This window comes from Physella acuta, unplaced genomic scaffold, assembly GCF_028476545.2.
Source record: "Physella acuta isolate Inbredline_101_S28 unplaced genomic scaffold, ASM2847654v3 ptg000402l, whole genome shotgun sequence".
Classification (NCBI taxonomy): Eukaryota; Metazoa; Mollusca; class Gastropoda; family Physidae; genus Physella; species Physella acuta.
Window position 1 is genome coordinate 322653 of NW_026731921.1, and position 25151 is coordinate 347803.

Genomic DNA, 25151 nt, shown 5'->3' on the forward strand with positions numbered 1-25151 from the left:
CGAGATTTTTACATTTTAGACCTTCTTGAGTCAGTAAAACTTAATTTAGCAATCGTGTATGTATGTCTGTGTAACGCCCTATGTGACATTTATATGAAGGCCGTTAATGTAGCGTGTTTGTCAAGGAGGTACTAGAAACGAAATAGGTCTAAGTACTGTGTGTCCAGCACAGGGACGGCAATCAGCTGTGTAACAGGACTTGTTAGTCACTCTTGCTTTAGCATATTTTAGAGCTAGGCACTAGGTAGGCTTACTCTCTGTCTGGAAACCAACATTTTTAAAAATTTCTCACAGAGACCGTCAATGACAAGAATCCGGACACACGAGTCACTGGAATGGAACCTGCGATACCAGAAGACGTCTCACAGTACTTTATCGGTAGGTTTCATGGTGATAAACAATATCATGTTTTTATTGCTAAAAATATATATTGTAATTTTTATCATAAAATATATTTTATTTTTTAAAAAATGTCAACAGGAAAGCATGAGGTACAAGAATGTCTTAAAGGGCAAAGTGAGTCAGATCTACACACACACAAGATAAACTGTAAGAAAAATCCTGGCCATACAGGGTTTATTCCTGCAAAAAAGTTTAGAAAAGAACATCTTCCTCCCGGTTACCAGGACAGTGACGTTTATGACGTAGTTAATGGTGAAATGTATGTGACAGTAAGGATAACCGTAAAGTTCACCAGTCCACACAGACCAAAGTTTGTAGTAGGTACTCAAGACCCATATCCTTGCTACAGCAGCAGAGGGAAAAGATTACTGAGGACAGGGACTGGAAAAGTAGATAGTGTTTACTACGATAAAGAAGGAGTTAACAAATGCCCATGTCCTGAATGTGAAACCTCGATCAAACCAAAAAAAAAATTTGCCCACATTCGTGTACTAACTGCCAGACATGTAATATATGATTCAAGTGAGGCGAGCCGGGCCAGCTGTAGGTTGTGGTTTGATGATGACCAAAGTCCAGTAGTCAACATTTATGGGTGGAAGGCGCATGGCTCCTCCCCTACTGACCAAGATTGGACTATCTTGGTTTGTTTGACTCATGACTTAGAAATACCTGAAAAACTTTTAAATGTGATTAGGAGATTTAGAGATGTGTGGCTTAAAGCAAACGAAAAATATGAAAGTCGTGTTGAGGTGGACAAGCTGGCAATCATAGTGTCACATCCTCATGGCTGTTCTAAGCAGGTCTCTGTAGGTCGCTGGGTACACAGACAAGAGATTGGTAGATACTCGAGATACACGTACACAGCGTGTACATGCCCTGGGAGCAGTGGCGCACCAGTCTACAAGCTAGGGCGGACTGACCATCCCCACAGTGGGGCCCATGCCAGTGGATCTAACTACAGTACAGCTATGATTGACATGGATTATAGCTGTGGGGGAGAGGATCTAAACGAAAAGCGAATGAGGGAGCACAAAGCTTCAATGGATGGCTTCCTCCCATATTAGGCCATTTTACAGTCAAGGCATATTTTTTTTAAACTTTAGAAACAACTTATTATGGCACCTAAAAAAAGGTTTAGTCATATAATTGAATTAACTGAATAATTATAATAACACCTGATAGTTGTAACAAAACAAGACATAGTCCAAGCCATATATACTGAGCTTTATTTTCTTGTATACAGAGTAGGCCTATAGAGAAAGATTTTAATCGTGCTGAACAATGAATGAAATTTTAATCGTTTTCGCCATTTCACACCATTGTAATCATCCAGAAATCTCAATAGATATCTTAACAAATATTGACGTTTTATAACGTTACGGAGCCGGAAAAAAATTAGTTTCACCATCCTGTCCGTCTGGTTGTGTCTGTAAACAAGATAACTTGACTACCGTGTCAATTAATTGTGTTGACCATATTTCTTATATAAATATTATAACAAATTTGTAGTTTTCTATCAACTTTTGACCGATTTCTGTTAAAAAGAAGTGATACGTACTGTACTTCCGACTCAAAAGTTGATAACTAGAGAACCATTAAAGCAAGATAGATTTTTTAAATTTTAAATATATACGTTAGATTGTATGCAAAAGTTCCTTTCAACTTTTGTACGACTGCATGTACCCGAAAGTGGCACTTTGCTACAGTGGCGTCGCTAGGTTCGGTGTCGACCTCTCCCCCCCCCCTCACAAGAAAGAAAGTTTATATATATATATATATATATATATATATATATATATATATATATATATATATATATATATATATATATATATATATATATATGTGTGTGTGTGTGTGTGTGTGTGTGTGTGTGTGTGTGTGTGTGTGTGTGTGTGTGAGAGAGAGAGAGTTTGTGTTTGTGTCGGTCTACATAGGCCTATAATTTAAATATATGCCGCATACGCGTACATGTATGTACATATGTATTTTCGCCTTGGTGTCACCCCCTAAATGGTGCTGTCACCCGGTGCTATCCGCACCCCCGCCTCGCCCTCGCTACGCCTCTTCATTGGTCTATTTCTTTGAGAACACGATAACTTGAATACTGCTTTAGTTAGGTAACGAAATTTTACACTTGGATTACTCTCAAACTTTTAGCGGCCTCCGATTTCATGAATTGGTACTTAAAACTCTGTTTTGGTTTCTAAAATACAGATATCATGAGTACCCTTTAAGTTGGATGAAGGAAATTTTATAAATAAATGTGTATAAGATCATATTTTCTCTTGATTGTGTAAAATTTCGAATGATTACCAATGACCGAAAGTAGTACTTTACAGGATTTCCTATTTCTCAGGGGCGGAACTACAGTGCCGTCAGATCCCGTAATGCGGACGGGGGGGGGGGGGGGGCATGCCATTTAGGAGCCCACGGCCGACCATAATATTTTTTTTATAGTTACAAAAAAATTATGTTCTTGCATTTTTGACTTCATGGTTGTTTTGTAAGAAGATTGTGGTTGGTTTACGTTTATTCTATTGACACCACCCCACGCACTTGTATATTCTTTTTCCCTTTTTTTTAAACGACTGTGAAAGCCGAGTCCTCTTTCTCTTACAATCAAACTTATCGTTATTATCAAAGATAAGCAAACGTTCAAACCACTTCCATGACTTATTTCCCTTTCTAAATAGTTAAATAGGGGTGCTCATAAGCTCCTTTTAATAGATTTGTACTAAACACAAATTAAAAAAAGCAATTTCTTCTTATTTTTTAATAAAAATACTTATTAAAGAATGGCATTGTACAAAAAGGAAACTATTTAAAATTAATAATATAAATTTAAAAAAAACATAAAAATAAACATAACACGAGACACCTTTATTTATACAAAGCTTTCATGTTTTTTATTCTTTTGACCGACTAGATGTTAAGAGGCCTAATATAGCAGAGATAAAATTAAACTGATTTTCACTAAACACAATAATGCACTTACAAACATGACAAGATGTTGTAATTTGTATTAATTGAAAAACAAACATTGTTTTTTTTGTTTTGTTTTTCAAATTCCGAACGAACAGGCCAGCATTGAGTATTCTATGTTCGTATTTTGTGTTTATATATATATATATATATATATATATATATATATATATATATATATATATGTGTGTGTGTGTGTTTTGCAAAAAAAACTAACTGATCTACAACAGTCGTGATGTTCTACAGAAGCTAACACACGCTATTGCGTAAAAGAAAAAATATATATACATGAGTTGTAGTGTGAAAGATAGGCAAACGTTCATAACACTTCCATGACTTATTTCCCTTTTTAAATAGTCAAATATATGTGCTCTTTAGCACCTTTTAATAGATTTTCACTAAACAAAGTAAAAAGCAATTACTTCTCTAAATTATTACTTTTTAAAATACATTATAAAGAACAACATAGTATAAAAAGGAAATGTATTTAAAACTAATAATATAAATAAAATAAAAAAAACATAAATATAAACATAACGCGAGAAGCCATTTCACGCACAAAGCTTTCATGCTTTTGACCAATTTACTTATAGGAAACGTTATGGCAGACATATATTGTAACAGAGATTTTTCAAAACAGACTAGTGGCACTCATACAAATGTTGTGTTGTTGTAACTTGTTTTAATAAAAATAAAAAAAACTAAGAATTTTTTTTTCAAAATTCGAACAAGCCCGAAATGAGTATTCTATGTTCGTTTATATATATATATATATATATATATATATATATATATATATATATATATATATATATATATATATATATATATATATATATATATATATGTATATATATATATATAGAGGCCTATATGGGGCCCAAAATATTTTTTTCCGGGTGTTTCTTTTTTTCTAGTTCCGCTACTGCATCAGTTGCGCCAGCCCCTCCACGTCTCCATTGCCACTAACTGTTTCCCATTTCTTTGAGGCGTCAATTTAAGCGTTATTGTTGTACTTTGCGTGTTACATCTTATAGGCTTAAATAACTATCTTTGGAGAAAGTGTTGGCCAACGAATAACTCATCTTTCGGAGACTTTTAGTTTGGAAGAAATCCAGAATTCAATGCCATACAGAAGAACGCTAGTGACATTACTTTTGAGAAGTCTGAGTTTGGCTTTGAATGTGATTTTTATCGTTTTCCATCTTTTTTGGCTGCCTGCTAAAGTTTGCTTCAGTTTATTAATTTTGGTTCCGTCAATATTTAATTTGAGACTTCATCCTATTAGCAAAAGAATGAATTCTGTGAGTTTTTCGTGCATGTCTTTATGGTTACAAGGTAGTAGTGTTAAATCATCTGGCTAGCTGTTAGTGTCCATCTGATGCCTCGTTTTATCTGTAGTTTTTCTCCATCTGATGCCTAGCTTTGTCTCTAGTTTGTGTCATCAGCCAATCAATTACTAGGTTAAAAAGCCGCGAGAACAGAACAAACCTTTGCTTGACTCCGCTCTGAACAATCAAAGGGTCAGTGATATGGCTACCACATATAATTTTGCATTGGAGCCCTTCATATATGATTCTGATAGCTTTTATGATTTCTTGGGAAAACTGTGAAACAGTAAGATTTTTTGAGACTTTTCTGTCTTTTTACTACCAGCTGAGAAGGTTTATGGTCACATACTTACATGTGGGGGGGGGGGGGGGGGCTGAAAGTAACACCGTAACAAGCACACTCAATGGGTACAGATTTATTTCAACCACAAACGCAGTCAAGCGTGTAAATCGTTTGTTAAGTTTTCAGGCGAGTGTCGTCACTTGTGGAACATCGGCATCTATTTCAAGCAATTGTGTAACACTTCAACCAAACAAAAATAGGTTATACACTAGCCATAATACAATCTACTCTATTCTATACAACATTGTTATGCTTCAGTTATGTGACAAATTTCAATCAGAAACCTACACATTCACGAAGTGACCGTCACATTGTCTTAAACATAAATATACAGGTATATATATAAATATATCCATAATATACGTTGTCTGCAACGTAACTCATGTAAAAAACTTAATGTACAGTAATAGTGAATAGTTTACATATTTTAAATTTCCTGTTTACTTATCACGAAAATTAACTATCTTGGATTAACAACAATGTCAAAGTGTGACATTATTATTATATTAAAACAACAACCGCCAAAAATAAAACCTAGTAAACCAGAAAGATTAAAAATCAGGGTATCTAACAACAACTAAAAGAAATTTCGGAATATTCTGTATTCTCCACATTTTCTAAGCTGATCCAGATTGCGGAGGTATATTCAGGTGTTTTTTTAATTTAACTGACAAGGTCTCTTCAAAAGGTTGCCCACAGTCTGGATTGGCAACATCCACATCATCGTATGTCTGTTATAAGAGTTTTAAAAAAGAAAATAAGTATATTATAATCTCAGTTAACAGTTGTACACCAAATTGATTTTCTATATTTTTGGGTGAAACAAGGTGTCTGGATCATTTCGAGTAATGTTGCTTTTCAGATTTCGATACAGGAGTGTGAATGTACATAATAAGTGTCAATCCCACGATATATATATATATATATATATATATATATATATATATATATATATATATATATATATATATATATATATATATGTACAGATATAGATATTTATTTATTCTTAATATATATATAAGGTTAAATTTTTCCACTGCTGTTAAAATAATAGTATATACGAAAAAAATTGAAACCTGATTTTCTTCATTTAGAAAATTGCATAGTTTCTCCCTTGCTTCTTGTTCTAAAAAAAAGTAGCAAATATTATTTTAAAAGTTAACTGTCCAAAGGAATATTTTATATTTACTAAATTAAATAATAATCACTTAATAACTTTATCCATAACTTACCATCACATGATAGCCGTAACTAGCTGCTTTGAACTCTCTAACATAACCTATTACTATATGAAGTCTAAATCACATCAATCTTAACTAATTAATGTTGCTGTGCGACCTGAAAAGTGTTAATTAAAGCACAACTGAATTAAATTTACCTTTTAGAGTATCATCAAATAAACTATCCTGAATGTTTTCAATGGACGTTTGTAAGCTGTCATATTCCACAGAGTCATACAGATTAATGACACATTTTATAAACTGTCTAGGCATCTTTAAGGCACGTAATGTCTGAAAATTGAAGAAAATAAAATAAATTTCCAGAATTTAAGTTACAATGATTTATTTACTCCCGCTCTTTGTCCAGATTTTCCACAAACGATCAATCTTAAAAATGACACCAATTTTATACATTATACAATGTTTTCTTAGTTACCGTTTAAAAATATTATTTTTTAATAATTATTTTATATTAATTTTATTATTACCTGGATAATATTATATAAAGCACATATTTAGAGTATCAGCGAGGAACAGATAAAATAGTTGCACTTTTTGTCATTAACTAAGTATTATACTGCTAGCAGTGAGTTGATCAATTCCCCATACAAACCATATATGCATGTTGGTAAGAAACATCTAACTATAATATATTTACCTTTAAAAAATTGTCTTTCTCTTCATCTACTTGAAATTCTGTTCCTAAGCAAAACTTGATAATGTTGTAAATAGCATCTTTAAAGATTTTAGCTGTCTCTTGATTGCATATAATTTTCCTTACAGGTCCAAAATCATTAATACAGAATGACGTAGATCTTTGTTCAAAAACAATTGCATCATCTGTAAAATAGGATAATTTATTTTTTTTAAAATATCCCTTAATTTGCAATACTGTAGCTCTTATTTGTTGACAAAATTATGTTACGGATGTTCACTTACGTTTAATAGTAGTATACAAGTATCCCTTTCTAACAAATGTTTGATGTAAACAAAGCAAATCAAACAATAGCACACAAGCAAAGAGTCCGTATATATTGTTTCCATCTTTAGCAATTGCTTCCTTTACTTCTAAAAGTTTTATGCCTAAAAGACAGAAAATTAAAAATGCTTCAATTTGCATAACGGTTCCTCGCATACATTTCAATTGTTCTGTTTGAGTTTTTTAACTAAATAACTAGCTGCAAATGCAGATATAAAGTTAACGAATTTGAAGGGTTTTGAGCAACTAGAAATGAAATATCATGGGAATCGATCAAAAGTTGATTACAGAATCTAAAACTTATACATAATATATTTGCTGTGATGTCGTGAAATTTTATTTTTGCACCTTGAGAATATGTACTATAGTTTTAATGATAGAGATATATTTCTGGGTTAGGTTGTTAGTTTTTTCATATGATAATTTTGTTGCTTATTTCCAGATTATCTGTCGTTTGCCTAGTTATCGTTGTGCATTTAGTTAGAGTACAGTTTTTGTAGGATCAATATTTTTTTTAAAATTAAAGCATTTAAGTTTTCAAGCTTCATTCATTCAATTATCAATCAATTGATGGGGTTGTTAAGGTTATTCAAAAGTTGTACGGACGTGACTGCCCAGATAAATTGTAATAACCACCTCAGTAAGACTTAAATATGAAATATTCTATAACAGAGAGAGAGAGAGAGACAGACAGACAGACAGACACAAACACACACGATTACAAAAAATCAGTAGACTGTCCCTGAGTTCACCCAGCTTGTATGGGTACCTAACTCACATTAGGTAGAGTAAAGTCTTGACCACATACCCCATAGAAAGGGGGACTCACCTTTACCTTACTAACTTACACTATTTAGGGTCATCCAATACTCTATTCAAACTCTTCACCACATTCCCACACACCAAACCAACAATCAGCCTAACCCTAACCCTCACCTCATTCCCACACACCAAACCAACAATCAGCCTAACCCTAACCCTCACCACATTCCCACACACCAAACCAACAATCAGCCTAACCCAACTTCCACCTACCGTGCACCTTTGTATTGTTAAAATGTACTTATAATTAGACAACATTCATTTCTGCAAGAAAGAACAAACAAAAATACCCATACACCATTGCAACATTTAGTTAACCTACCTAAGCCCACCTCCCCCATCTTCTGACACATACACAACTATGCATTACTTAATTAAACATTTTTTAATGTTGCAATTTACATATTTTATTAATGCATTAATTAAGATTTCCTATATGACATCATTAATAAAAAGCTTTACTTTCAGAAACACCCTTATTGTAATTATAGTGAGCTGCTTAACTACTCTCCTCCATTAACGCCCTTTGTAAAGTGAGAGAGTTGGCGCCAACACTAAACTAAAACACAAGAAGTATGAAAGTTCAATGTGTCATACAAATTCTGCAAGCTTGCCTTACTAGTGTATTAAAAATTGATCGAATGTAAATAAGTGGAATGTAAATATCAAGCAGTAGCATATTTACATTTGGTCAATATTTATTCTAACTTACCATTTAGATGTTGTGTAGTTATAACAATTAAGTCTGAACACCTAACGAGTTGAATTAATTTTGGAACTTTAGCCCTCATCTGGCATTTCTCCAAATCAGGATTGTTTTGGTAATCAAACAAGAATCCAACTTCATCGCCATTAAATTTTGCCACTTGTACCTTTGTTAAATAAGTACAGAACCACTTATTTCATTAAATAATAACATGTCTGTACAACAAAACAATGTTTTGTACTAAGTTTGAGATGAATACAATAATGATTTCGCCGATAAAACATAATAAAGATAAAAAACATATATTTTGTATTTTACTTATGTGCTACACTTACATACTACCAACTTGATCCTTCAGTTCACGCTATCACAATGAAATATTTGAACATTCCAGAAGTTAATCTTACTTACCACCTTATATCGACACTGATTTGCCACAACAGGATAATCCAGTGATAAACATTGATCACCAGAAACATAGAGGTCCTCAGGCCTAACATGGACACTGTTTTCAGAAAGCTGAAATAACAGCAAAATCCCAGATGAGTTATTTCAAACAAACAAAAATGCAGCTTTCGTCGGCGGTAGCCAGCATGTTGTGGCTGATTACTTCATGGTTTCTATAATAAAAAGGGCTCATATAGTAATACGCTTGGTACCATTAAAAAAGTAACTGTTAAGCCATCTAATTATGTTTAATTATTTTTGCTGGTCATATTACATAACTAGGTAAATGGCCCGTTGAAAAAGTAACTGTTAAGCCATCTAATTCTGTGTAATTATTCTTGCTAGTAATATTACATAACTAGATAAATGGCCCGTTGAAGGAGAAATACAACGGACGCTAGGTTGATAGTGTTGTTGTTTTCTCTAGATCGAAACCAAAACCAAAAATCCTACCTCAAGGTCAAATTGAACCGCAAAAGAAAAATGTCATTACAAACGAATTTTTATCCAGAATCGGCATTTTAACCGGATTTTAGCCATATACAAAAATTCATGTAGAAACGAGAGAAACTAAACCTCCTGTGTAGGATGATCAACGAATCCTAGGTGCTAAGATACCGACCCTCTGAAAAAACATGTATTTGTATGTTCGTCTTTTATGCTGAGTACAATCCAGAAGTATCAACCACATTTTTTTTTATCTTCCTTAAGGGTCGCGGGACACAAAACCTAATACGTTATGAGTGTTATGAGTGCGCATACATCGAAGCGAAGTAAACTCATCCTAATTCCTAGCATGCAGCTGTTTGCAAAATGTAACTTAAGTATACTAATCTTGAGCTTTTGAGTACTCACTTTCGAAATGTATAACTTCTCTTGGCCCTACTAAAAATTATATTTTTTATAATTACTTATTATTTCTTTAACTTCTTTAATTAAAATTCAAACAAGTTTTAATCAAAATTGTAATGCCTTTACAGTTTTGATTTAGAAGTGCAAAATTGAAGCGTAAACGCTCGGAATATTGTGCGCTTCTACACTTGTTGACTATATCAAAACGGACAGCAGTAGAATCCACTACAATAAAATAATCGATAGATCCAATATACACTTAAGGTCTGTTTTCGTTTCTCTGATGCAACTTGTCTAAAATATAAACCATTGGAAGTAATTTAATTTCATTAAAACTAGGTTTCCTTGAATATCATTAAACTAGAATACTTAGCTTACCTTCTGTGTGGCAAATAAAAGTCCACGGGTTTCTTTTGCCGAGTTGAACTGTTCTACTAGTCGATTGAAGTATAAATTCCCATTTGCCAATGAATAAACATTTTTGATCTCACCCCAATTACTGTCAGATTCACCTGAGTCTGATAATCTAAAAAGAAAAGAAATTTCCATTTTAAAAAATGCAATCAATTAATTTCTAATTATTGCGGTTAAAAAACAATTTAGAATTGACTGGCTTAATTTCAAACAGTCACGAATCGTTAGAGTAATAAATACTATAAACCTTCTTCTGCCTGTTTTGAATCGTAAGTTGGAATTAAACTTTTTTACATCACTGATCTGAAAATATTAAAAGAGCTTTTGCAATTACAGAAAATAACATTATCAAATAAGGAACATAGTAAGAGCAGACAAATATTTAGGCAGAAAGTTCTTAGAGTATGCTGCTTTAAAAAGCATGATAATTTTTCAAATTATGGGTTGTTGATTTTTTTTTTAAGAAAAGGGTTATCCATTTATGACGTCCACAAAAATTTAGTATTTTAGACCCCCCCCCCTCTCCCCCTGTCCACACGCGTCAACTTTCGACCCCCCCCCCCATTATGGACATCCACAAAAATTTAAGTAGACCTCTCAATACATGCTGCAAAATTACTAATTCATTTACATGCACTTTGTACATTAACTTAGAATGTAATATAGGGATTTGATATTTTCGGTAACATCTCTTACATCTCTTATGTGCATTTTTTTATTTATTTTTTTAAATTATCAAAGTTAAGTATATTGTGGTATTTTGTGGACTTCCGCATTGAACAGAACCCTTCCTTCCCCCCCCCCCCCCCCGCCCAGTCCACTCGCGTCCACAAAAGTCGATTTTTTACACACACGCACACACACACAGACATACGGACAAGATTGCAAAATTATGTTTTTTCGACTCATGGAGGTGTAAAACGTCAATATTTGCAAAAATCTAGATTTTGTTTTCCACGATTACAATACTTTCTCTATATTTCGTTTACGAGAAAGTAAAAAAATAAACCGGGAGTGATCTCCCCTAAACTTTCTCAAATATTCTTATATAACTTGGAATATAGACATGATTTTTGTTTACTTAAACTTTTAAAAATATAATAGAATCTCGTAGACAAAATAATTGTGGACCAAGCGAACACCAAAACAAAATGTGTATAATAGTGCGCAATATTATTAGTACTTTTTAAATTTACATGCGTTTTTTGAGAAATCGAAAATAGCGTAAATTAGTACTTCCGGTCAACGGAAATCACACAAAATTTGAAAAAGTTAGAAACTTAGATCTTTTACTTACATGTGAAATTTCATTTATCTATCTAGAATACTACTCAAGTTATAGGCTTTTGAAAAATTCAAAGTAGAAAAGGTACCACTTCCGGTTATCGGAAATCGCTCAAAAGTTGATACGGATCTACGATTTTGATAAAATACGTATATATGAAATTTCATCAACCTAGCTGTAACGGTACTCAAGTTATCGTGTTTACACACGGACAGACACACACACACACAGACAGACACATAGACATACGGACAGAATTGCAAAGCCCAATTTTTCAGACTGGATTATGCATATAACCTCTTAATTTTGATAAATCTGGATTGATAATTTTTGCCCGATTAAAATAAGTCCTCTATAATTCGGATATGATGAAGGATTGAGGTATAAAACGGTAAAAATTGTAAAAATTTCAAGTGATTTTTGTGCACGATTACAATACTTTCTCTATACTTCGTATATACGAGAAAGTAAAAATAAATACTTACTGGTACTTCAACTAAATCGTCAAACAATAATTTTGAAAAATTCTTTTTACAGTACTCTATATCTGAAATAAAGATTGATATTGCGTTAAAATGTGTCAATGTATACAGCTCATTATCCATATGATAATTTAGTTGCCTATGTGCTTAATTAATGCGGGCAACGACAAGGAAAATTTGCATGGGTTATATCATCTCACATCTGGTCGTTATACTTAGCATCTATTGATAGGCATAAATATATATATATATATATATATATATATATATATATATATATATATATATATATATATATATAGTGTAATTTTTTAGAATTTATAAATAGATGTTTATTTTATCTATTTGACAAATTGGAAAACTATTGCCTTCTTAAAACAAACATTGACCTACTTAACTGCTGTTTCACCAATTAAAGGGATGTAATTAAGCCAAGAATTTAAACTTTTAATTTTCTCCATTCTTTAACTATACAAAAATAATCGAAAAAACATTTGGATGAAAAAAAATAATTCTAATTTTTTTTATAGTGAATGGTTTTCTAAAAGCTGTGAAAATTTTAAAGTAATAACTAATAATTAATATTAGCTGCATGGCAGATGATAACAAACAAATACGTAACTAACCAAAAGCATGTTTACCACTGACGAAAATGCGTTGAGTAGTGGCAAGGGTGTGCACTTTCTAAATAGCACTTGCTGTTTAATCCCAACTCGTTTATAAAACAAACAAGCACATTAGAGAGTTCATTTTCAAAAACACGATAAGAAACATTAGCCACAAAACCTTAATACAAAACAAATCAAATGGAGGTATAGGGCTACATGACATTCATACTAAAATAAACACCTTCCGATTAAAACATCTGGATACAATAAGGATAGAACCATACTATCATCCATTAGCACAATACTACATAGGGTTAAACATAAAGAGCATTTTAAAATTAAACATCATAACACCACACTATGGGGGAAATGACATAGGCAGCTTTTATAAAGAAACGCTAGCAACATATCAAGGAAACAAAAGCATTATTGGGGAAGAAACAAAAAATATACGACATCCTAATCAAACAACAAGCGACACCCCTATACACCAGAATTAGTTGGGCCAGGGAACACAATATAATAGACATAAAGATACATTTAGAAACCAACATAATAAACACATTACACCAAAAGAAAGGGAAGTAGCATACAGACTAATTTTTTTAATACAACACCAGTTTCACGAAATACTAAGTCAAATCAAAATGTTAAAATAACATGTCAAACGTGTAAACGAAATATACAAGAAACTGAGAAACACATTTATTTACATTGTATATTAGTACAGAAAGCAAAGCCAACACTTGGAAAAATATTAAAAACCAAAAATCAAACAGCCACAACAAATAAAGCAATCATACTTTAATTAACACGACTAGACAAAGAACAGAAAAAATAGACGAGTAGCAACGGCTATTTATAGATCGACTCTATGGGGAAAATAGGAATAATTCAGATTTTATTTTTAAAAATACAGTGACATCGAGTTAAAAAAATATTTCAAACAAAGCTAAGAACTAGACTGGGAACTCTCACTTAATTAACAACAAAAAAGGAATAGAAAAAAAAACTTTAATTAAAACAGTCCGAAGCGAAACATCACTCGATCAGCCCTTGAGTAAATTAATGTTAGAACAGTCTGATGTTTCTCTGGTTTTAAAAGGGCTCAATCTGAATGGTAGGAAGAGATACACACCTCACCCCCCCCCCACACACACACACACACACTTCCACCCACCCAACCGGACTGGCGGATAAATCAAGGGCAGGGAACCTTCATCACCAGGGGTTAATTTTGTGTCATGGAAAATTTTGGAATGATCGATCAGTAGCAGCATTACAGAGACCTTTCTCCCACGGTCGTTTCTATTTCTTTCTACAATGGGTGGCTACAATGTGAACTTTTGACTTCGCAGCTGAGAATGGAGAACAGTAAACTAAGCAGTCAAAAGAAACCGAGTTTGCAAACCTTATTTTAGTCTGGTTCGTATGCCATTTTATATTCTCTATTTAATTACTATATAGACAATTGATGTTCATGTCTTTGAAGCTGTGTGAAATTATTATTACTATTTTAAACTTTTAAAACAAATAAATTTTAAAAAAAAAATATGGGGGGACTGCTATTTGATATAGATGTTTGTAAGTGAAGAATGCTTGATTTGATGTGTCTCATTGTAATCAACATAACTTTTCCGATTGCTTAAAATTTGTATCATTTTAATTTTCCGTAATCCCAAATTTATTTCAGCTCTTCTTAAAAGCCGAAACCCCCCTCAGCCCACCAAAAAATCCCTTGAATCGTCAATTAGTTACACATTTGCATTTTAAGTTGTTTTTTTTTTAAATAAAATTATAATTAGACGTTTTGTGTTAGATCTGTGTATAAGTAAACCATCTTAAATGAATGAAAGTAGGCTACAAGTAAAACAGAAGTATTATATTGTAAATCCGTATCAGTCCTCAAAAGCCGATGATAAAAACTGTAATACTAAAGCGAACATGCAAGGCAAACTGACGCAGTAAATTACCTGTCTGTGGCGGGGGGAAAAAAAGAGAGAAAAAAGTTTAATTGTTTAATTTACGTGCAGGAAGAAAAATGGCGTCCAATGGAAAAGATTATTGCCGTTTGAAAATGTATATGGTTTAGTATGCACTATACTTTTGTTATAGCTTTAATATATTTTATTTTTTCCCAGCTATCAATTTTCAATAGGATACTCTTGACCGATCTTCTAATTCGAGAATAAAAACAAACTAGCTGCAAAGCCTGTAGTATCATTGGCAAAAATATCTTCGGTTGTCTAAGTCAAATCCTAAGGATAAAATTTCAGGGAAACAATCTGAAATGAGACCACGAACAATTATTTCATCCAAATCTTATTTGTATTGATTCAATCGTAAGATTGAAAATCCGTAGTTTTATCAATGCAGTGGCGTAGCCAGGATCGTCTCATAGGGGGGGGGGGGGTCATATTGTTTCCAGCATTATATATATATATATATATATATATATATATATATATATATATATATATATATATATATATATATATATATATATATATATATATAAACATACTAGCTGTATGTCATTGCTTCGATATGATGTAAAATAAATTGAAAGTAGTACTCTGAAGAAATAAGAAAAAACACACAATGTAGGCCGACAAAACAAAACAATTTATTTTACTCTAAACATAAAAAAATATAAACATAATACAAACAAAAACAATGAACGTAACACAATCTGTATTGCCATCCTTGTAGAAAAACAATTTGACCAGAATATTAATTAAGATAAGTGAAATAGGGGAAATAATCACTCTCTTAATATAAATATGTATAGTTCTACATATTTAATTGTAAACTAGTCTACCCGTCACCCGTTGGATAACTGTGGGTTTCGGGGGTCATCCATCAAAAAACATCACGTCTGTCACTCAGAGGCGTAGCGACCCTTTTCTGCGCCCGGGGACAAACTTTTCGATTTGAACCGCCCCCCTCGCCCCCCCCCCCCCCCCCGGCAAGATTTTGATATGCACCCCCCCCTCAAACTTTCGATGTGCACCACCACCCCCCAACATCTCAAGATTTCGATTTGCACCCCCCTCAACCTTTCAATTTATTTTTCCAACCCATTTTGGCGCCCCCTAAGGTCGGCGCCCGGGGACATGTCCCCCCCCCCCCCCGCCCCACCCTCCTCGCTACGCTACTGCAGTGTCACTTATCGTCACAAAAAAACAGACCCCACATTCAAACATATGTTTTTTATCTTTTAAAAACACCGAAAACAACGATTTCGGACTATCCCTTCATATACTGACTTCACAGGTGACCTACTCAACTCTACTTCACCTGCCCAGTGTCCCGCCAAGTCTCAGACATGTTTTTATCGTTTAAAAAAACGATTCCAGCCGAGCATGTCTCTGACCACACTATCCCTTCATATGCTCAGGACAAACAAACAGGTGAACTCTACTTCACCTGCCCTGTGCCCCGCGAGGTCCTGATAGTCAACCTTATCATTCACATGTAGGCCTTAAGAAAAATAATTGAAAACATTGTTGTAAAAAGAAAATATATCTTTTTACTATTACTACAGTCATTGTTCTAAACTTTTATATACAATGTGGTTAATCTACCCATGAATATATCAATAAATTAATTAACGGCTTTAAATTAGTTTGTAATTAACAGTGTGTTTAAGAAGGAACAATATTTACCACTCAAAATACCATTTCACAGCTCTACACATAATGAAGATTCTCCCCAATAACAAATCAGAAAAACAAACAAACAAAAAAATGAGTTATCAAACATCACTATTCAGTCAGAATCAAGCCATTGCTTTAAAACTTTTTAAAAAATGTGGTTAATCTACCTATGAATAAATCAATAAATTAATTAACGTCTTTAAATAAATGTTCAAACATGTAAACAAAGTTGAGTTTTAGTAGTATATAATGTCGAAACAGATGAATAAATTTATGTAATATCGTATCTTAACACTATTCGTTTTTTATATTAAAAATTGTTGTCTACAATCAGAATTAAATATATTGTCATCATAAATGCTAAACTATTACAGCAAAGTGAAAGTTTTTAAAATCAGATTTGGTATAAAACGACGCTTTTCAATCTATAAGAAAAACTAAATCTGATAGGTGGAACAGTCTAAATTATAACCTACATATAACAAAATTATTTTCCTTGCAGTTCAGATCATTCATTTTTTTACTGGTGAGTATGTTGTGGGTGTATGCAATGTTGTGATACAATTTCTTAAATTGTTTTCATTGGTGTTTGTTTTGTTTACTTTGTCCCTAAACTAAACGGAACTTAAACTTCACTGAACATAATTGAATATAATTTGACTATATAACGTTTTGTTACTTTTGATTAATTTTCGTGCTTGTATTTTCTTGCATTCTGTAGAGGAAATAAACAATTTCCTCTCAACTATGACAAGATATATCTGTTTTCGACCGGATATGAGGGGATATAAGCACCTTGTGTATTTCCTCTATCATTGGCCAAAATCAGCACTGCTGTCCTAAATACAGTTGTTGTTTTTTTTTAATTAGTAATTCTTTTGATAAATAAGCAATTATGGTAACGAAAAAGATATTTTAATCCCATTGTGGTCTAACTTGTTTGAGTGACCAGGAACTCTACAAATAAAAGCGGCTGTTAAGAAAACAAGTTAACTAAAAAGTCTAGTGACATTTAAGCGCAATTTCCTTATGTTATCTAAAAATAGCTCTGTCGTAGCGTAAATCAAGAGCAGGATTAGTAAAACCATTGGTTAAAATACATGTTTTATTTACAATAGAGTTGCATGACTAAAAACCATTGCGCGCCTATCTACTGAACGTGATGACGCAGCCATTGAACTTGATGGCGCAGCTATTGAACGTGATGACGCGTGTGGTGTGGTTGGAAAAAATGCCTACTAATTCGGTCCGAATTTTAATTAATTAAAAAAAACATTTGTGACCAAACGAAAGGATATTTTTGAAAACTTTCTTCGGCAATATTGTTCTAAATTATGTCAGGAATCGATTGGTATATGTTTCAAGTCGCTAAGTGGTCTGGCTGCCTAGATATAGGCCAAAAACTGCTTTTTTTTCGAGGTTTTTTGGCTTTTCCGGGAAATTCATGAAAGAAACCCGGAATTTTTATGGCCTATGTTCATTCTCGTAACTTGCTTAACATAATTGCTTTTGGAAATAGTCATCGATATTGCTTCGTTGAGGAGGAGATACGACTTAAAGCCCGGACACACATTCATCCATACATTTCCAGAAATGACGAGTTAATAAACGCAATTCTCCAGAATGGAAATTGCGCTAAAAATCAAATCATGATATGGCATGGTCTAATAATACATATGATTTCCAACCAAAAGCCTTGAGTTCAAATCCAGGTTAAAGTCCGTGTTTTATCTTCTAAGCATACAGAAAATGGGTAAAAAAAGTCTTTCTATGTATACACACAGATATTATACACAAAGTCATACACATACGCACAACAAAGACATGTGTAATTAAGGTAGTTAAAAGTTGAATGTTGGCCATTGCACATTTATTATACTACGATCATAAATAATAGTGCTTGTTTTCTGTGTGCAGCCATTTTCTTATTGCACACTTTTCTGCGTGTGGAGTTTTCCTGTATGCATTTTCCGTGATAAATTTTTCTGGTCACTTTATTATTAGTATTACAATGTACACAAATACAATACATGCTATTGAATTTGTAAATTAAAGGTATATTTTAAGGGCTATTAAAAGTGGATATGGGGTTGGCTTAAACAAACTTTAGTGAATGCCATAAATAAAACACACTAAAAGAATAAAATAAAATTCAAACACCAATAATAGTAATATAACTAATAGTATACCTGTACATTTTTCCATAGCTTTTTTTAAGTTAGAAGTATCTCCATCTTTGGTATAAATGGCATCATAAAACAATGTTAAAAGTTCACGCACATCACCAGGTAAGTCTTTAGTAGAGAGTGCCTTAATGAGAGGGGAAAGAGGAAAAAAACAGCATTAGTTAACTAATAATCTTGAGTTTGTATTATTTTAAAATTTCAAGTCATTTTTCTATTTGTTGTCTCTCTGGTAATTAATGTTCTAAAAGTTCTTTCTTTCCATATCCCTATTGACTGATATAAAAGTAAAATTGCCCTTCTTTACATGGGGGTAAAAAGGAAGATAAAGTAGAGTTTACCTGTTCATGTCACCTAGGCATATGAAGCGATAATGTGGTTAGTTTTATTTCCAGCTAAATTCACTGCTTTGTTAGACAAGCACGTTCTACTTAAAAATATATAGTGAGTAGACATATGGTCTAGCACATTGCTATGCAGGCCCACCTTAAATTGACGGATATAAATTTAAATAATAACAGAAGTAGTTTTGACAGTACAAATAGACCGTTTTAAAAGTAAATATTACCTCACTGTCTAAGTTACGTTTGAGAGTGGCTTTTGTATCGCTCAGGCTTTCGGGCAGCTTCGTGGTGTACATACCAATAAACATAGAGGCAGCACCAAGCAAATCATTTTCAATTTCTTCTCTTATGTTCTTACTATTTGACATTAAAACTGCTTGGCCTAAATCTATTAAGAAAATTCCAAATGAATCTGCCTCTATCATAACATTCTCAGCTGGAAAAAAAAATAAAATCAATTTTTACAGTGGAAATATTTTATGAACATTTTGCACACAAAAAAAAATATTTCATAAATTTTAACTGCATATTCAAGTTAAATTTTAAATTTGATGTATTTTTAGTATAAAAATTCAATTTATAAAATAAGTTCTTAGAACTATTTTGTATATGTCACATCATATGTAGCCCACAGCTTTTGTTTTACACACATAGTAAAACAATTATCAGAAAATTAAAACTCAAACAGCAATCAATGACAAAAACATCAATCCCATAAATAAATGTGTTAACACTTGATTCCAATTAGTAATAAAACTACAACAAAACTTTAAAATCCCACTGACCATGCAAATCTCCATGTAGGATATCGTTACTTTTCAAACACTCAAAAGCTGTTAACACTCCACTGATTATAAAACATGCTAATTTTAATCGCTCATCTGGGCCCAAGCTTTTTGTTTTCTCTACTACGACTTTTATTGTTTTTCCTAAATAAATGCAAAAATGTAAAAAAAAAAGTTAAATTCAATAGGTCAGTATTACCAGCTATCTAAGTAATGTGTCAAAGGGATGATAGCACAAAAAGCTCTGAAGCAAATGGTAGGTAATTTTTATAAAATTAGATTCTTATATAGAGTGCAGCGATACAAGCGAAGGTCATGAGGAGTATCAAAGCACAACAGATGAAATCTCTAGTTGTGCAACCCCATGCTGCTTTTTAACTACCTATAAATTGTTGCATGTAATAGACCACTAGACAATTTTGGCTTTATAAAACATAACTTGCAAATAAAAACGGGTTCAGAATTTCTGAAAAAGTGACCTTTAATGTACTGCATTGTAATTAAAAGGAGGTTCCTGTTCATTTCAAAATGATAGATATCTGGAGTAACTTGTTTTCCTCTCATTTTGTATAAACTGAGAATTTCTTCAGCTTTCATATCTTTAAACATCATCTGTAAAGCAGAACCAAACCATTGTTTCAGTAACAAGTTAGAACAACATGTACATGTGTGTGTGTAGGTAATGTTATAATTAAGAGTCATTTTACAAAAATAAAACGATGAGTCTGGGTAATTTGTTAGGCTCATTTTTAAAAAAATAGCTAGCACTTTGGCTTGTGCCTTACCAAGAAAGTCTTCAATATTATATTTCGATTGTTTCTTTTAGAGGCATAGGTTTTACTACCTTACTTTATTCCTTAACTGTTATTGTAATTCTATAATTCACCCTGAACAAACTATTTTCTTATCAATAATGCATTTTTATATCGAAACCTTAGACAACACATCATTGGTCGTGAATTGTGTATAACTTGATTGTACAAGGGGATGAGTGTCATTATGATTCAACAAGAACAAAACAAAAGTGACCCGTCTTAATTATTTATCATGTTGTTATTGAAAATTGAATAATGTAATCATTATATATAAAAACTAAATTAAACTATTAAAGTAAGAAATGATGTTATTTAGAAGCCAGAATAATTTCCTCTCATCACATAATCTAATTAAAGAATAATATTTAAAAAGTTACACACGTCTATTATTAAAAAAATGTTTTTAAATTAAAATTAGTATACAAATAGGTAGTCAATAAATATTTTACTTTCTCGTACACTGCAAGTAGGAAAATTACTGTAATAGTGTAGCGAAATGTAGATTTGAACGAATTTTCATGTTTTGCACCCTGTTTAAAACCCAGTTTTGCAATAATGTGAGCATGCGTAAGTGTGTAAACATCATAACTTAATCCGTTTTTAGCAATGTTCATATATAAGTATTAGATGATATAAGCAGGTTTCATTGAACTTTTGAGTGATTTCCAGTAATTGGAAGTGGTACTTTATTATGGGTTTCTTAAACAATGAAAACGTGAGTAACATTGCAGTTAGATAGAAAAAGGGTCATACAAGTTTGGAGAGTGTGTACATGTTAGTTTATATCAATTTGGCGATTTCCTGGAAGTGGTACTTTACACTACTTCAATGTGAACACAATAAAAATAGATCAGCAGTGATCTCCCCTAAACTTTGTCGAATATTCTAATATAAAACTACGGGGGATGGCAACTCGGGATATAGACAATTTTTTTAATCCATTTTAATTACTTAAACTTTTAAAAATATAATAGAATCTCGTAGAAAAGAAATGCGCACCAAGTAAACGCCAAACAAAATGTGTATAATAGTGCGGAATATTATTAGCACTTTATAAATTCAAATGCGTTTTTGTTGAAAAATCGGAAATAGCGTAAATTACTACTTCCAATCAATTGAAATCGCTCAAAATTTGGCGGAAGGTAGAGAATTATATCTTTTACCTGTATGTGAAATTTCATTTATCTATCTGAAATAGTACTCAAGTTATAGGCTTTTGAAAAATTCAAAGTAGAATAAGTGCCACCTCCGGTTACGGTAAATCGCGGAAAAGTTGTTACAGATCTACAAATTTTATAAAATACTTATATATGACATTTCATCAACCTAACTGTAACGGTAATCAAATTTTCGTGTTCACAGACACACATGCAAACACACACACACACATACTTACACACACACATACGGACAAGATTGCAAAACTATGTTTTTCCGTCTCAGGGAGGTGTAAATCGTCGAGATTTGCAAAAATCTTTTTATTTTTTTTGCAAGATTATAATACTTTCTCTATACTTCGTAGACGAGAAAGTAAAAATGGATTTAAAATCATGTCTATATCTCGAGTTGCCATCCTCCATTGTTTTATATAAAATTTACGGGAGATCGCTCCCAGTTTATTATTCGTCAAAACACAAAATTAAATGCCCAAATTGATTCGTTGCCTTGAATAAGTCATTTATTTTTAAGTCAGTTATTTATTACTATTTTAATACGAGAAAAATGGCCCGTTGAGGAAGGATACAACGGGCGCTAGGCTGATAGTGCTGTCTCTTTTCTCTAAACTAAAAACCCCCCACCCACCCCCCCCCACACACACACCACCACCCCCCCCCCCCACACACACACCCCCCCCCACACACACACCACCCCCCAACACACACATACCACCACCACCCCCCTTCCCCACCCCCCAAAAAAACATGTCTACCGTCCCATTCAACGAAATATAATTATATACTTTTTCCAGTGTCCGCCCCCTCCCCGAAAATTCTACCCCCGCCCCCGAAAATTTCAAGTACCCCCACCCCTCTCCGGGGAGGAGAAAGTCTGAAAGAAACACTGGTGTCGCGCTTAGCCACTACCCGAAGAATTGCATTAAAGAAAACCACTTTTTAGATTAGACACATTAATTAGGCGGTAATTTTATTATAGAGTATCGATGAAGAAATTTCTTTTGAGTTAGGGAGGGGGGGGGGGGGGGCTCAGACGTTCTTACGCGGGGGTGGGGCTTCGCCCCTACCCGAAGAATTGTATGAAAGAAACTCTTCACGCAAACCACTTAGATTAGACAAAATTTCCTTTTCATTCAATGTTTACTCGAGAATCAATGACGTCATATTACTGTGTGCACTCTCCGGCTTGAGATTATTTTCTACTCTGTGCTAAATGTGACGACGTCATACTTCGTTTTTCGAATTACTATGCATGTTTTTAATTTGCTTGTGTTTTCTCTAGAGCGTTCTTGTCAGATAGATAGATACACAGAGAGCGAAACTATTAGTATTAATGCCGTTTTGAGTGCCATAAGAGCGGTATTGTCTTAAGTTGCATAATTAAATGTGAGCTTTTGCATTAAAATTTGTCTTGCATTTTAATGTCTTAAAAAATTGGTTTATTCAAACTTTGTTAAAAATAAAAAAAATTCTATACACTAGTAGGCCTACATAGTTTTTAAGTATTACAAATACTGCAGACTTTGGGATCCTGCGTTACTGAAAAATAAATAAACATACATATAAATAAACCAACGCTACATAGATTAGCCTGCATTATTGAAACCATGGTTTCTGAGTGGATTGGTCATTTTAAAGTTATGTCTTCAGTTAAAGTAATGTTCTTGGATAAAACAGAGGGCCGAAAGTAAAAATGGTGCTAATGACAATGAATTATTACGAAATTTTGATTTTGTGTTTTGATTAGACCCTTCTTTTTGTACTTAACCATTACGCAAATTATTGGAATATAACTCAGCAGGTGTACCTGTACCACACAATATTTGGGAAATTTTTTACTACATTTACTTTAAAGACAGAAAAAAAATGAAAAAAAAATAGTCTGGGCATCAAGATAAGAAAACTTTGAACATATGCCATTAAGATGGTTGCAAACTATTTGATCATGGCTGGAAATATATTGGCAAATAAATAAAGAGAAAGGCAACAAATAGATGGGCAGCATTGTTCTATTAAAATAACTATATTAGAATGGTCAGTGCTAAAAAGTAGGGATATGAAAGAAATTTTTAGTTACCACTTTCAGTGCCATCACTTGATTTGTTTCTTTATCACAAACAAGTTCCACAGATGCATTGCGTGTCTTGCCTAAACTGTGTTCCTTTCCCAGAACATGTTCATTATAAAATAAATCGGTTCGACCCTGTAAATTTAATCCATAGCAATTGTTCGTACCATGAAAAGATTTAATATAAAATTAATAAAGCTACAAATATGTATTTATTGATAAAAATAATACAAAATATCAAACACGCATTCATATCTTAAGAAGTCTACATGAACAAAATTTCAAAAACGTTTAAAATTGGATCAGAAATGTTTAAACTATCCTAATATATAAAAGATCATGTGCGCACTTCGATCTCTCTCTCTCTCTCTCTCTCTCTCTCTCTCTCTTTCTCTCTCTCACTCTCTCTTTCTCTCTCTCAGTCCGCAAAATATTTTCACAGGCTATAAGTTCAGTATCTTCAGCCGTGTATGGAGATCTTAATACGAACATTTGTTGAATATAATATGCTGGGTATTTTAAATGTATAAACTTAATTTTATTTAAAGAAGGAAAATAAAAAATAAAGGCATATTCGAATGTAGAAACACAATTTTAATTATAAAACCGCAAAAGTGTTTATGGTTGGTTCAAGAACGCAATAAACAATTACGTCAATAAACTATGGAAAGTACACAAACACTTCAAATTTTAGAAAAATCCACTGAAGGTGCCCTCGCATACATTTTTTTAGAAACAACATTCTAAAAATCTTTAAAAATGACCGCCTTCTGGAGACAAGTTGGACTAAATTACATAAATTACTCTCAGATATGTGCTAAAGTTGTAAGGAGGGTCCTCAAAGAGCCTCACAAGACAAATGTGTTTGGAAGAGATGACAGTGTCATTAAAACAGCCAAATGGGAAAATGGAAAAATAGTTAAAACAGTTGCAGCACAAGGAAAAGAATAGACTTTTTAGGACAAATTTATATATGGATGTTAAATGGTCGCCACCTTGTCGTCATGAATGGGACTTTTTCTTATAGCTAGCTCTGTAAACAATTTTACTGCAGACTTCCTGTTTTCTATTATGTTATTCAATGGAAAGTTGTCAGTGTTCTTATGAATGAATGTTTTATTCATATGAATAACAAAATAAAATTATTTAAACAAAAAAACAAAAACAAAAAAAAAGAGAAAATGAAGAAATGAACTCTTTCAATTAAATATGATTTAGATCTAGAATCTATTGATCTACTTAT

At 32.7% G+C, this 25151-nt stretch overlaps 2 protein-coding genes across 3 annotated transcripts in view; one reads left to right on the forward strand and one right to left on the reverse strand.

Annotated features, from left to right (window-relative positions):
* Positions 1–303: 303 nt before the first annotated feature.
* On the forward strand, positions 304–1517 carry LOC131942363 (uncharacterized). The gene is made up of 2 exons (XM_059302199.1): positions 304–378; positions 481–1517. Exons 1-2 carry the CDS (start codon positions 336–338, stop codon positions 1464–1466), a joined length of 1029 nt encoding a protein of 342 aa, XP_059158182.1. The 5' UTR covers positions 304–335; the 3' UTR covers positions 1467–1517.
* A 3602-nt stretch (positions 1518–5119) lies between these two features.
* The window catches only part of LOC131942366 (uncharacterized), a 28502-nt gene continuing 8470 nt past the window's right edge, over positions 5120–25151 (reverse strand). Inside the window, exons 4-18 of one of the 2 annotated variants that reach the window (XM_059302201.1) lie at positions 23918–24043; positions 20330–20462; positions 19851–19994; positions 19290–19501; positions 18728–18848; positions 12275–12336; positions 10752–10807; positions 10469–10616; positions 9203–9310; positions 8798–8957; positions 7224–7367; positions 6943–7124; positions 6443–6575; positions 6141–6190; positions 5120–5792 (exon numbers count right to left, since the gene is read on the reverse strand). In XM_059302201.1, coding sequence (XP_059158184.1) covers positions 5679–5792; positions 6141–6190; positions 6443–6575; positions 6943–7124; positions 7224–7367; positions 8798–8957; positions 9203–9310; positions 10469–10616; positions 10752–10807; positions 12275–12336; positions 18728–18848; positions 19290–19501; positions 19851–19994; positions 20330–20462; positions 23918–24043 — 1893 coding nt within the window. In that variant the 3' untranslated portion in view covers positions 5120–5678. The remainder of the gene's footprint in view (positions 5793–6140; positions 6191–6442; positions 6576–6942; positions 7125–7223; positions 7368–8797; positions 8958–9202; positions 9311–10468; positions 10617–10751; positions 10808–12274; positions 12337–18727; positions 18849–19289; positions 19502–19850; positions 19995–20329; positions 20463–23917; positions 24044–25151) is intronic. The other variant, XM_059302202.1, reaches the window with a different exon arrangement.

Excerpts from the sequence above, each read along its gene's own strand:
- LOC131942363 (XM_059302199.1), top strand. The coding sequence starts at position 336 with ATGGAACCTGCGATACCAGAAGACGTCTCACAGTACTTTATCG. Across the intron at positions 379-480 it reads CGTCTCACAGTACTTTATCG|GAAAGCATGAGGTACAAGAA; the intron begins GTAGGTTTCATG and ends AAATGTCAACAG.